The sequence below is a fragment of the Balaenoptera physalus genome (genome assembly GCF_965194825.1).
Source record: "Balaenoptera physalus genome assembly, chromosome: 4".
NCBI classification, from domain to species: Eukaryota; Metazoa; Chordata; class Mammalia; order Artiodactyla; family Balaenopteridae; genus Balaenoptera; species Balaenoptera physalus.
Window position 1 is genome coordinate 116922268 of NC_138891.1, and position 15522 is coordinate 116937789.

General features: G+C 34.9%; 1 protein-coding gene across 6 annotated transcripts in view; it reads right to left on the reverse strand.

Moving 5' to 3' along the window:
• The window catches only part of LIPI (lipase I), a 100104-nt gene that overhangs the window by 53697 nt on the left and 30885 nt on the right, over positions 1 to 15522 (reverse strand). For 3 of the 6 annotated variants that reach the window (XM_082460479.1, XM_082460480.1, XM_082460476.1), the window contains exons 5-8: positions 12648 to 12737; positions 11515 to 11682; positions 9721 to 9825; positions 3650 to 3761 (exon numbers count right to left, since the gene is read on the reverse strand). In XM_082460479.1, coding sequence (XP_082316605.1) covers positions 3650 to 3761; positions 9721 to 9825; positions 11515 to 11682; positions 12648 to 12737 — 475 coding nt within the window. The remainder of the gene's footprint in view (positions 1 to 3649; positions 3762 to 9720; positions 9826 to 11514; positions 11683 to 12647; positions 12738 to 15522) is intronic. The other 3 variants (XM_082460477.1, XM_082460478.1, XM_082460481.1) reach the window with 3 other exon arrangements.

Genomic DNA, 15522 nt, shown 5'->3' on the forward strand with positions numbered 1-15522 from the left:
TTGATTCCTTCTAGAGAATTTTAAATTTCATTTATTGTGCTGTTCATCATTGTTTGTTTGCTCTTTCGTTCTTCTAGGTCCTTGTTTAACGTTTTTTGTATTTTCTCCATTCTATTTCCAAGATTTTGGATCATCTTTCCTATCATTACTCTGAATTCCTTTTCAGGTAGACTGCCTACTTCCTCTTCATTTGTTTGGTCTGGTGGGGTTTTACCTTCTTCATCTGCTGTGTAGTTCTCTGCCTTCTCATTTTGTTTAACTTACTGTGTTTGGGGTCTCCTTTTTGCAGGCTGCATGTTTGTAGTTCCCGTTGTTTTTGGTGTCTGCCCCCAGTGGGTGAGGTTGGTTCAGTGGCTTGTGTAGGCTTCCTGGTAGCGGGGACTGCTTGTGTTCTGGTGGGTGAGGCTGGATCTTGTCTTTCTAGTGAGCAGGGCCGTGTCTGGTGGTGTGTTTTGGGGTGTCTCTGAACTTAGTATGATTTTAGGCAGGCTCCCTGCTAATGGGTGGGGTTGTGTTCTTGTCTTGCTAGTTGTTTGGCATGGGGCCTCCAGCACTGCAGCTTGCTGGCCATTGGGTGGAGCTGGGTCTTAGCATTGAGTCAAAGATCTCTGGGAGAGGTCTCGCCAATTGATATTACGTCGGGCCAGGAGGTCTCTGGTGGTCCAATGTCCTGAACTCGGCTCTCCCACCTCAGAGGCTCAGGTCTGACACCAGGCTGGAGCACCAAGACCCTGTCAGCCACATGGCCAGGTACATGGGCCCTGTCAGCCACATGGCCAGGTACGTGGGGATTTTCTTGCCTTTTGGCAAGTGTGAGGTCTTCTGCCAGTGTTCAGTAGGTGTTCTGTAGGAGTTGTTCCACATGTAGATGTATTTTTGATGTATTTGTGGGGAGGAAGGTGATCTCCACATCTTACTCCTCTACCATCTTGCAGGTCCCCCCCATCCTCTCTTTGACTCCTACATCTAATCTATCCCATGTGCCTGCTGACTGTCTATGAAATATCCTGAATCTGCTTTGAATCCATCCTCATCCTCATTTTTCCATTTCCACTGTAAACACTTTATCTCAGGGCACCATTGTTTCTGGTCTTTATTCTTGCAACAGCATCCTGTCTTTTCCCTCTCCAATCCACTGTGGTTAAATTGTTTTTCCAAAATAATAATCCAGTCCTGGCTCCAACCAGACTGCCCCAGTGCAAACACTTCATTTGTTTTCTCTTGCCCAGTGAATAAAATAGAAATCCTTGAACATGTCCTACAAGTTCTAATTCCTCCAAAATCTAAGTGTTTTTTACCTCTCTCATCATTCTCTTCCTTTCCCTGCCTCTATTCTCAGACATAATAAACTTCCTTCAGCTCCCAAAATGGACTATACTTTCTCCTGCTTCAGGAGTTTTGCCTTTGTTGGCCCCTCTGCCCAGAATGCAGCAGAGCGACTAACTCCTGCTCCTCATTTTGGTCTCAACTAATATTAAAAGGCCTTAGAGAAAGTTTTAGTGACCCCACTAACTATTTCACATTCCCTATTTTATGTTCCCGTACATACTATAATTTTCCTCAAGACATTTTTCACAGACAGATTTTTATTTACATATTTTTATAATTATTTGTTTTATATCCCTCATTAGACTGTAAATTTAATGAGGGTAGGATCATGTCTGTTTTTCTCATCATAGTATATTCAGCACCTAGTACAGTGCCTAGCTCAATATAGATATTCATTAAAAATTGTTTGGAAACAGGAATGATGAACATCATCATTTTATTTGTATTATGTATTTGCAAACTGCTCACTAGACAAAAATTATGAAAGGACAGAAATCTAATTTTCCCTAAATTTTTTCCTTAATTTCTAGTACAGTTCAAGAAATTTTATTGAATCATTAAATTGGCTCCTCTCCCTGTATCTCCTAGCTCAGTAAATGGCACCATAATTCAAATAGTCGCCAAGCTTAAAACTCAAAGTCACTCCATATTGGTTTTTTTCCCTTCACTTTCACATGTTTAATTAATCACAAAAACAAATCTACTGTAAATCCTAAAAACCCACTTCCACTGACTCGATCCAAGCCTCCATTATCTTTCATATAAATTATTACAATAGCAACCATTCTGGACTTGTTCCACACTAATCTCCCCATTACTCATCCATCTGGGGAGTCATTCTATCCTGAATACACAATATTGACACTCTCTGTTTAAAATCCTATATTGGCATATTAATATATTTGGCATCATATTATGATGTGTAAGTGATTTTTAGTGACACAGAAAAAATGATCACACTATCGCATTCAGTATAAAAATCAGAATGCAGAACACATTTGCAAAATGATCCTAAGTTTGCTAAGTAAAAAAATAATGCAGGCATGTGCAGGGGCATGTAAAAGAAGAAGAAAGAGGAGGAAAAGGAAGAGATGAAGGTGGAAGAGAAGGAGAAGGAAGAGGAGGGGGAGGAAGAAGAAGAGGAATGTTTATAAACCAAATAGTAATGTGAATATCCCTGGACAATGTAATTATAGATTATTCTCACTTTCTACTGTATAATATAACACATTTTCTACAGCAAAAAAAATTCCTATTCTAATTTTGAAAAGGGAAATAAAAGATCATTTAAAAGTCTCTGACTTCCCTGGCATCTAAAAGGGTTAAAATCCTAAAGCATGGTTAAATTTATTAGCAAAGAATTATTAATAGAAACACAAGAAAGCCATTGGCCAGGCTTAGATGGGTAGATTTACCATGCGTATGGGTTTTATATTTTACATTGTTCATGAAAAATGCACTAATCAAGTGTTTGAATAAAAATGCATCAGTATTTCATGGTGTTCTGCATAGAACATGATTCTTGTAAAGGAAAGCAAGACTCACAATTTGTTTGCCTTCTGAACAAGTTTGAAACAACTGCTCTAGGACTGCAATCTGTGCTATTAATGAACTCACGTACTTTCCTATCCATGCCTTTGAAAGCGCCATCTCCCATTCCCTGACTGCAATACCACCCTTTCAAATGCTTCCTTGCTTCTTTCTCTGTACTCCCATAGCATATAAGTGTTCTGCTACTATAAAACTTATTACTCAGAGCTGTAATTATGCATTAGTCTCCTCCAGGATTCTGTGACCTCCTTGAGCACGGTAACATTACTATTTTAGTTTGGATCCCCATCATTTGGTGAAATGCCTGAATACGTTTGGTTGGTTCTGAATAACACTCGTTGAATACGTGAATTCAAAAGCTAACAAAGCATGTGTCTGATAAGAATAAGTGATGAATCATATGTATATGTGTGCATGGGTACATACATATATACACAATTCTAAGCAGTTTAAAGTAATAAACTGTTATGGGGTGATATTATTAGTTATTACAACACATTCTATCAGTGTTCAAAATTAGGTGGAAAGTTTCTTCTCTTCTTCTAACTCTTATAGTAGCTAGATGTATCACATGAACAAGTTATTTAGTTTCTTTCATATTCGGCATCTCCCTCCATAGAATGAATGAATTAGAATATGACACCAGAGATCCATTTAATATTTAACAGTTTAAGACTCACTGCATAGAAAATTTATACTATTTAGATTATCCTCCAAAAGCTCGAGAAAACATATTTTATAAAACAAAAAGATACTAAATTATACTTACTTATAGAGCCTTGGCTCTTCAACCATTCCAAGTTGGTTTAATAATTTAAATGTAATATAGCCATCCTTCATCATTTTATCCAGAACAGTTATACTGAGAACAAAATAATAGGCTACAAAACAAAAACATGGAATGCAATTCATGTTATTTTTTAACTTTGTTTTGGTGCAGATATGCATGTAAATAGATATTTATGTAATCTAGGCATATATAATATCTGCAAATAATATTGAGAGGCACTCATTTGGTACATAAGTAATATATTTTACCTCTTGTTAATCTTTTTTTAATATTTATTTATTCGGCTGTGCCGGGTCTTGTTTGTGGCACGTGGCCTGTGGGATCTTTAGTTGTGGTTTGTGAACTCTTAGTTGTGAACTCTTAGTTCCTTGACCAGGGATCGAAGCAGGCCCCCTGCATTGGGAGCACGTAGTCTTAGCCACTGGACTATCAGGGAAATTCCCTCTTGTTAATTTTTAACTAGTCTTGAAAATGAGGAATAAAAGCTTGCCAGACAGTCATGGGTATGGTGAAAAGTTGGTCAAATAATTAGTAAATACTAACTTGTCTGCAAATCGAAAAATATCAGAATTTAGGTCAATTAAACAATTTTTCTCTATCAATAGCACATCTAAGGTAAATATGATAAGGTTCCTTAATTATCTGATTAATAGTCCTAGCTAAATTTGCTTGACAAATATAATTCCCAATTTCACTGGTTGTTTCGGAATGACTGTAAAATTAGACAGTCCTATATAGAGTGAGCTCATAGTAGTTCTTTTTCAAAATGCCCATACAAAAAAATTGATATATCTTTCAGAGGCAAAGATGCTGAACTCATCCCTATACCCGATATTGTCCGGGCTACACAGAAAGTTCTTACTCTCCGTGAATTTTCCCAATATTGTGCAAAACTCTTGGAAGACAATGTATATAAACAGAACATGGGATAGATGAACTTTTCTTGTGAAATACATATGTACTAAAATTGTGCATGCTAGCTGTTAAATGTTGCTACTAAACAGCCCAGAGTAACTTCCTGCCTATGCCAGATGCTTAGTACTACCTCAAATAAGTTAATGGATTTATAATTGACCCTCATCAACTGCTAACACAAAAGACATAAAGGAACACTTCTTACTTTGAAGTGACTGCCCAGCTTTAGATAAAATACTCTGGTCCCCTCACCCAAAAAAGTGGGTGCTCATACTTGCTCAGATGATTCCTGGCAGTATGATATATTGAGATGTTACATAATAAGCCTGCCTCCTGCTACAAACGTATAGAAATTATGGGTGTAAATTGAAAACACGACCAAGCTCAGATGAAGGAAGAGAAAATATCAGGAGACAGCAATGAAGAGAAATTAAAGGCAAGGCGTAAGAAGAACTGAAGCCCTGGATCTGCACGGGACTTGAGAACTGGGTGTAGCATGGAGACAAAGGATGAAGTGTCAATTTCCATGCTACAGCAGGAGACAACACTAAGTGATGGAGCTACAGTGAAAAACCTTGCACAGTCAGGGACCTTAGCTCTCTGCTTTGTCATTGAAAGAGAAACTTGAAAAATTCTTCCTATTGGTTGTGTATGGGTCTTAAGTGGAATAATAAATTCCTTAAGACTAAATAAAACTCCAGGTAACACAGAATTTAAATTTACAAGTCCCCATTGGTTAAGGACCTCCAAAAATTTACATGAAAAATGCTCCAGTATTATGGTACCTAAATTCTGGAAAAAACAAAATCCAACTTGTTCTGAAGGGAGAATTTTGAAGAAGAGCAGACTGATGAGAGTTTTCTGTTAAAATGTGACATGAATCTTTATTTTGAAATAACACAAATATTTTTTCTTTAATAGAGATTTGAACTGACCACTGAGACTAGAAAATAACAACAAATCATGCATAAATTAATAGATGGATAAATAAATACATATATACATACATAAGTTTAACCAGAAGAAAAATATAGATTATCTGCAGGGAACAATTAGACTGCTAATAAATGGAAAAAAATTATCTTAAAATGAGAGAATTAATATCTTCAAAGTACTCAATGAAAAAACTCTCAATGTAGAATTCTATTCTGGACTAAATTTACATTCCAGAGTAAGAAAAAGATAAGGACATTTTCAAGGAAACAAACAAACAAACTGAGAGACATTACTTAGTGAAAAGTCATTAAGGATCTATTTTAGCAAGATGGAAATTAAATCCCAAAGGAAGGAGTTGGGAAGGGAGGAAAGGACAAGATAAAATGTAGAAAACTGAAATTGGTAAATATAAGTGAGCATTTGATTAATGATAATATTCATAATAATTGTTTATTGTTAAATAAGTGAAATAAAATACTACTGAATATAATACTGAGGATAGAAAAGAAGACACAAGATTCGAAGGCTCTATGAGACAAATTGTTGTTGTGACAAAATCTGATAAAATAGTCTGTGAGGCAAAAAATAATGCATTTTTATTTATGAAGCAAAAAAAAGGAGCAAAGGAAAGCAAATCACCAGGAAAATATGATAATCCTGAAGCTTTATGTAGCTAAAACTCACAGCCTCAAAATACATAAAGCCAAAACCTAAACAATGTAACTCCTGCTAAAATAGAAGATTTAAACAGGACTCAAATTGTCACATAGAGAAAATGTCCAAGATGTGATTGAAAATTACCCATTATACCAAGAACAAAGAAAATCACAACTCTGGTGAGAAAAGACAATCGACTAATGCCAGCACTGAAATGAATCAGAGGCTGGGATTATCTGACAAGGACTTTAAAGAAACTGTCATAAAAATGCTTCAAAGTCAGAGTCTCTTGAAAAAAAATGAAGGAATAGAAAAATCTCAGCCAAGAAATAGAAGCTATAAAAGAAAATAAAGTAGACATTACATAAATGACAAATACCATAATGGATACAGAATTCACTGGATAGTCTCAATAGCAGAGTGGAAATGAAAGAGCATAGAAATCAGTGAACTGGAGAACAGATCGATCTGCCTGAAACTCAACCTGAAAACAGACTGAGAAAAAAAATGGACAGAACCTCAGGGACCTGTGGGAGTATAACAAAAGAATTATAATTAAACTTCAGAAAACTAGAAACAAAGAAAAATATCTTGAAAGCAGCCAAAGAGAAATGATGTGTTATCTACAGGAGAACACCAAATTGAGTTACAACGGATTTCTCATCTGAAACCACAGAAGCCAAAAGGAAGTGACACAGCATTTTTCAAGTGCTAAAAGAAGGAACTCAGCTCTAAATCTTATACCCAGAAAAACTATCCTTTGAGAATAAAGAAGAAATAAAAGATATTCTCCGACAAAGAAAAACTTAAAGGATTTCTCTTTAACAGACCCATTCTTAAATATTGTAAGAAGGAACACAGAGGAACTGATGAAATAAATAATCTTGGAGTATCAGAAACAAAAGGTAATAATAGGAAGAAAAGAAATATGGGTGCGTACAATAAATTATCCTTATCCTTGTGAATTTATACATCATATTTGATACTTGAAATAAAAATTTTCACATGATCCAATACTCAAGATGATATATAGAAGTGGAGAATGTAAAATAACCTAAATGGAAGTGAAGTTCCCACATTTCACTTGACGTGGTAAATGTTGATACCAGTAAACTGTGAAAAATCACATATGCATATTATAATTGTGGTAGACCTCCCCAAATATGTCTGTGTCCTAATCTCTGGAACCTGTGAATATGTTACCTGAAATGGCAAAGGATAATTAAGATCTCAAATGGAATTAAGGTTGCTAATCAGCTGCCCTTAAAATAGAGAGATTATCTTGAATTATCCAAGTGGGCCCAGTGCAGTCCCAAAGATTGTAATCACAAACCCTTAAAGGTAGAAGAGGAAGACAGAAGAAGAGAATCAGAAAAAGAGATGTGATACAGAAGAAAGGTCAAATTGATTATTTCTTCTTTATTCTTCTTGGCAATGATTATTTTAGATATTCTAGGGTATGCACTTTTCAATATAAATTTAAAACAAGGTTGTCTATGTTTAAAGGAACACACAGAACTATAAAACTGTTAGACAAAAATTTGGGGTGAAAATCTTCAGGACCTAGGGCTCTGCAAAGAGTTCTTAGATACCGAAAGCATAGTCCATGAAAGGAAAACATGATAAATTAGACCTCATCAAAAGTAAACACTTTTGCCCTTGTGAAAGCCCTTGTGAAGAAGATGAAAAGACAGTCAAGTTTCAGACTGGGAAAAAATAATTGCAAACCAAATCTTCAACAAGGAAACAAGGACTACTATCAAAAATATATAAAGAATCCTCAAAACTCAACAGTTAAAAAAAATCCAATTGGAAAATGAGCAAAAGACACAAACACACATTTCACCAAAGAGGATATACAGAGAAGATACACAATCTCATAAGCCATTAGGGCAACAAAGATTAATACCTCAACAAGGCATCACTATATACCTATCAGGAAGGATAATTTTTTAAAATAATGACAACACCAAATGCTAGTAAGAAATCACTCATTAGATCACTCATACTTTGCTGCAGGTAATGCAAAATGGTCAGCCACACTGCAAAACACTTTCTCAATTTCTTATAAGGTTAAATGTACAATTAACTTCTGACCTAGCATTTGTATTCCTGGGCCTTTCTAACAGAGAAATGATAACTTAAATTCACACAAAAACTTTTATACAAATATCCATAGCAGCATTAATCATAATAGCCAAATCTAAACACGTGCCTAATGTCCTACAAGAGATGAGTGATTAAACAAACTTCAGTACATACATACTGTGGAATACTACTCAGCAATAAAACGGCATGAATTATTGATATATGCCGGATGAACCTCCAGAGAATCATGCTGACTTTAAAAAGGCCAATTAAAAGGTCACATAGTGAACGATTCCCTTTATATAACATTTTCAAAATGACAAAATTTTAGGAGTATATTAATGGATGTCAGGGATTAGAAACAGCAGGACAAGAAGCTGGTATACATGGCTATAAAAGTGCCACCCAAGGGGTCTGTTAGTGATGGAACTGTCCAATATCTTCACTGTGGTGATAGATACAAAGCCCTATATGATGATTAAGTTGTACAGAGCTAAACACACACACACACACCAGTGAGGAAATATAAATAAAATGGATGGATTGTAGCAATATCAATATCATGTGGTAATGATATTACATTTATTCTATAGTGTTACAAAATTTTACTACAGAAGAAAACTGAATAAATTGTACACAGGATCCCTCTGCATTATTTCTTATATCTGCATGTGAATCCAAATTTAATTCAATAAAAATTTTAGATTAAAAAATGGATGAGCCCAATTCTGATGAATGACAGGGCACATCACAAATGTTTAAAGAGTATCTTAAAAATTGATAATAACTTTGACTGCAAAACATCTGCAATAACTGACCTAAAATATTTTAAAATAATAAGTCTATTTTAAATATTTATTCCCCAGTAACCAAGATCAATGGCAGTGACTGGAAACTTATTTCATAAGATTCTTCATATAATAGGATTTGCTTTTATTTATAAAGCACTTTAAGATCTTGCTCTCCAAATAGAATAATTTTACTTTTTTAAATAGCTCCTCATAAAACTAATTAGTTAATACATTTCTGAGATTCTCTTCTGTTCTTCAAATTTTTTCCTCTTGTCTAACTCTAAATATATTGGGAAGATTATTATTTACTTGCATATTTTTGCATTTATATAATTTAGTTTCAGTTTCTGAAAGGGTGGTAATAGTGTAGATAGATGTCTTAAACTCTGTAAGCTGTTATATGCTGACATAACTCTAAACGTGGGAAGGATAATCATGGAAATTGGGGGTAAAGAAAGAAGATCTTGATTTTTTTGGAAGAATATTACCCAAAGCATATGCTCATTTTATTCAAAAATTAAGTCCTTATTTGAATTTGTATAACTGGCTCTAACAAAATTTAAAGTTCCTTGAAAGTACATTACGAGATTTGAATTTTGAATAAAAATATGAATTAGTATATAAAACTAATCATTGGTTCATTTGTTAAAAATGTTAACTTACTACAGAATGGATTTCTGCCAACAGTATCCAAAAACACAGTGGTCCTGAGAGTTCTGTTCTCTATTCTCTCTTTTAAAACATCTTTCCATAGCTCAGTTTGATAACCTGAGATTTGAGAAATAGAATATTAGTAATTGGACTTTCATCAAATAGCATACAAAAATATCAAATCACTAAAAGAACTAAAGGATCAATGTATTATAATAATAATTATAATTTATGAATTTTTATAATTTAAAAATCATTTTTCAAATAATTTCACATTCTATTTATTTCAACTACAATAACAACTCTTACATTCAAGATTCACAAATAAATCTACTCCCTGGAAACCTTATCAGAGCTTTGCATATGCCATATAGTTAAAGTCCATTTGTATAAGTTTTTACCATTACAAATGCAGAATTTTACTTGAAACTCTTTTCAGTGAATTCAGCAGAATAAATTGATTAGATAAAACTTGAACACAGAATTTAGCTCCATGAGCACAGCCTTCAATTATCCTATATACACATTCATACAGATACAGTACGCATAAGTATACATTATATATACAATGTATATATTATAGATAGCATCTATGTACACTATATATTGTATGTATAATATATATTTCAGATACAAACAATATTTGTACATACAGAATATATAATATGTACACACACACACATATTTAATATGCTTCCTACTTCATGTATGTGTCTATTTCTACACTGCTACCTCCGAATTTGAAATTTGAATGCAGTAGAAAGAATACTGAATTGAAAATTCAGAGACTTAACTCCAGTTTTCACTTGTGCACTTCAGCAATCCATATGTTCACACGGGGTCACAATTTCCTCATTTATATGGAAAAGCAACGGGACCAGGAAAGCACATGAGGCCTGAAGAAAACTAATCCCACAAGATATTTTGTGGACAGAAGGGGTCTATGAGGAAATAAGTCATGCAAAGCCTGCATATTGCCTGCCTCTTCTAGCAATTCTCTAGTATGTTAGTATAAACCTCCTGTGAAAGAAAACCGCAGGAGGCTGTTTAATTCAGCCTTTGTAATTGCTACCCATTTCATTGAGGTTACTTGACTTTGGAAACGTTTCTGGTAGAGCCTATCATGATACTGATCAGATGTCTACATGCCCATGACATGCTTGGGGTCTGGTATTGTCTTTGGCAAACCCTGAACAAACAGCCTCTGAGATTCTTTCCAGCTCTAACATTCTATTTTTTATATGGATTCTTTTTTTCTCTATAATTTCCCACTGGCAGGCTTTAGTTATCAAAAGTTGCAACACTTAACTGCTCTTACGTTTATTGATTTCACATGCATGGTGTGACCCTTGCACGATTCATATCTACTTGCTAATAGCAAATGAAAAGCTAACCATGGTTCACACCTCTTCACTTGTTAAGACTTCCCATAAAAATACAAACTAACAAACAAACAAAACCCTCAGTACCACTAAGAATGCACAAGTTTCTTTCTTTAGTGGAAATATAGATGGATGCTAAATAGTGAGATCCTTTTGTGAATCAAGAACAAGGATCATCATGAGACCACCAAATGCTTCCACTACATGGAGCACAGAAAGGAGGTTGACCAAGTTCCTGTCACTAAGAATCTGAAAAATATTTAGTAGGAAATAAACTATTTTCTCTGTTCCTCAGAAAATTTTTCCATAAAATGTTAATAGCATATTCACAAGTAAGTATGAAAGCTTCCAGCAGAAAATACTGACACAATTACGTTGTTCATTTTCCACAAAGAAGTACAGTAATTATGACAATCTCTCTTACCTAGTTTAGGACATGATTTTTCCTTAAAGTCGGCACAATCCACACATGAACCAGTCTTGTAATCTTTGTATGAATGACAAGGAAATGAAATAAAATTGCAGCTTGTTTCCAAAGCTGCCATGAATAAGTAAACTGCTCTCTGGTGGTCGCATTTAATAAATTCAAGTCCTTAAGTGTTCAGAGTCAAGAAGTTAGATGTATTAAGCCAAGTTCAAGTAAGTTTGGAAAAAAAATTAAATATTAAGTTCTACCTAATGCTGTGCACTGTATGAATATCAAAGTGCTGACTACAATGCAGTTTTATCTCAGGCAACTAAACAAATGTTACCATTTAAAACTTAAATGTAATATGCCTTTTACATGAGATTTATTAGAAATTTTTCTAAAGTAATAACACAGCAAAATTGTTTAATTTCAATTATTCAACAAACTCTACACACAGTGCTACCATATTTAATAACTAGTGTACACATATCTCCCTTCTAAACTCCCACGCCTAACATTTCTATTCAGTGTCGGATATGACTATGAAACAAGGTGACATTAAAACTTTATCATTTCTCTTTCCTTTCCTAACTTCTCACATCCCTATCCCTTTAACCAAACTTCTCTAGTTGCAGCGGCCTTTAATGACGTGGTACTTGATTGGTTGACACTGTAGACCTCAGAACATTTTTTTGCCATAGCTCTGAAGTGAGCCAAATTCCACACCTGGAGCTGTTGCTCAGCTATTTATGTACAGAATAACCAAGTGCAGAAGTTCATAAATCTGTGTTTGTAGAATACTATGGTAATGGTAAAAATTAAATGCTGAAGCCAAACTTGTGTTACATAATTTTGCTATACATGCTTCTTCATTGACTTATAACTTCTCCTAATGTTTAAAATGATAAACTAAAACTGTTGAGACTATAATGTAATAGGTTTCACCCATAACCAAATGGGATGTCTACTGGTAACATTTATGAACTGAGAAGGATCACATTAAACCATTTTCCACCAATAACTCCTGAATCATGAGCAATGGTGATAAAAAAAATCTTGCCCCCAGATTAATAAGGGAAAGAAGTAAACTGATTTTCTTTCATTATTTTGACTCATGCACAATTTATTCTAAAATACTATTGGTATACCTGAAAAAATTGATTTAGGACAGCCAGGTTGCTTTTTCCCTCCATTTGGATAGAAATCTATATGTCCCAAGGGTTCTTTAATGCCTAAACCTGAGAAGAAAAGCACCCAAGAATCACAAAGTAAATATAATCAGGTCAGCAACACTTAGGTAAAACAAAATCTCCTATAAAATCCTTTGAAAGTGACTCAAAATTTGAATTGAAAATAAGATAAATGCTATTTTTTAAAAGATGAGTTTTTCTGGTATTAATTCCTCAATTAATTTCTCATGCAAATTATGTTTCATTAATTTAACACATTTACATGTGATCAGTTTATTATGGGTCCATCACAGTTCTTTGTGCTATAAGTGAAAAAGGAAAATAGAGCAAAAATCCTTATCATAGTGGAAATTACATCCTAGTGGGAGAAAGACATAATAAACAAGTAAAATACAGCATGTCAGATAATAATAAGTGCTGTAGAGAAACATTAAGTAGAATAAGGAACAGTGAATGCCTAGTGAGTGTGGTAGGTTGCACTTTTATGTAGTTTGGTTGGGGAATTTCCCACTAAGGAGGTGAGAATTGAGCAAAGATGTGAAGGATGTGAGCAAGGAAGTGAGTCAAGAAGGTACCTGTGTGCACATGGAGTATTCAAAGAATCCAGGTTAGCTGGTGTAATGCGTGAGAAAGAGCATTGGAGGAAATGAAGCCAAGTCATTTAGGACCTTTTAGGTGAGTGTGATCATTCGTTCTCATTCTGGATAATAATGTGTAGGATTTGGTGCTAGACTCACTAACTGGAAAAATCGAATGCTGCTTCTGCTGGAACAAGTTGGGCCAGAGTGACATGAAACATGTAGCTATGATTTAAGAGTTTCTGTATACACTTGTCCATTGGTATCCATGGGGTATTGGTTCCAGGACTGCCCCCCCCCAAATCTCCCGCCCTCCCACATGGACACCAAAGTCTGAGGATGCTCAAGTCCCGTATATAAAATGGCGCAGCACAGTCGTCCCTCTGTGCCCAAGAGTTCCACATCTGCAGATACGGACGGCCAACTGTATCTGTAGAGCCTTGGGGCACCAGGGAAGGTGCAAGTTCTGGGTGCATTACCACTATGGGGTCTATAACCCAGGGGAGCCATAGGAAGGAAAGAGGTTAGCAAGCTCAGAATATTCAGGACTGTGGTTAGATATAAAATCTTGCTGCCAAGTAAGACTGCAATGCTTTGGCTTGGGGTACAAGAAATTTCCTACAACATAATGAACTCTTGAGAGAGATCAGCAATACATTCAGTACAATGAAGATAAATACTTTGGTCTGATGGTAGGGATTAAGTTGCAGTTACTTGATTTAGTTCTAGTATGTATCAGAACACGATAACAGCTAGTGAGGTGTTAGCAGGGCATGAGGACACTGGGCATGTACATTACAGGGGAGGGGATACAGCATATAAGGAAAGACAAAGGACAACTTAGATGACTTCCTTAGAACTCCCTGGAATCCAGGGAAGCATATGTATGATTTGATTGTGACAGTGGTGAGGGTATGCTAACCAATTCCTCTACATTCCATTATCCACTTAGCTTGTGGAATTTTAGTAAGGAAGGACAGTCTTCTAAATATAACCCCAAAAAAGTCCAATAATTTTGGAGATCTTTACAATTTCCTCCTATCTGAACTCAACATAGAGTTCCAAGACTAGGGTGTTTCAGGTTTAGAGCCATCATTTTCTCCAATCTGCTTCTGAAGTAGAATCAAACCAAGAAGACTGCTCAGGAATCAGGAAGAAGCAAAAGATATGTATTATTACAAGCAGCCCTTGATTCAGGCATGTCATTTCCCTTTTATGAGATGGAAGGGGCAGGGCAGCTTGGTCTGCTTAGGCCATTCATTCTTTTGGTTTCAAGAAGGGTGGGGAGAGCAGATATGGCTTTCTAATTTTCTTTTTATTGTAAAATACAAAACCTACATGCAGAAAAGAACATAAAACATAAAACTAAAGATTAATTAACGAATATAAAGCAAATAGCCACTTAGCTACCACACCCATGTCAGGAAATAGAACCTAGAAACTCCCAGTGTGCCCTTAACCCAGTAACTAGCTTCTTACTTTTCTATAAAACTAAGAACCATGTTCATTCTCCTGTTGGTGGTGGACATATGTTGTTTCAAATTTGGGGTTAATATGTGTTAATACTATGAACATTCTTGAACATACATATCAATGCATATGTGAAGGAATATCTGTTGGTTTTATACCTAGGAGTAGAATTGCTGTATTATAGAATATGAATATCTTCAATTTTAATAAATAATCCTAAATAATTTGCCAAAGAGGTTGTACCAATTTACCCCCTACCAACAACATGTGAATATTTCTGTTATTCTACATCCTCTCCAATAAATGGTCTTGTAAGGCTTTCTAATTTTAGTCATTCTGGTAGGCATGTGCTATTTCATTGGGGTTTTAATTTACATGTTTCTCCTCACTGAAGATTTTAAGAACTTTCCATTGCCGAGTTGGAATTTCTCTTCTGTAAAATGTGTGTTCAAGTCTTGATTTTTTTAAATTAAGTTGTATTTCTCTTTATTACTGATGTATAGTGCTTACTTATCTCTTTTCCTGTTTTGCCTTGCTGTTAGCTTTCATAAAGTGTTCTTTAATGAAGTTCTCAATTTTAATATAATCAGACATCTTAATGTTTCAATTTGGGTTATGGTTTTTCATGCACACTGAAGAAAAATGTTATGTTATGAAGATTTTTTAAATAATATCTTGTAATATGTTTATTGCTTTTCCTTTCACATTTATACACACCATAGGAAAAGAATTTTTGTGTTTTATGGGAGTTAGAGACCTTTTTATTTCATTTTGAGTTTTCAGTT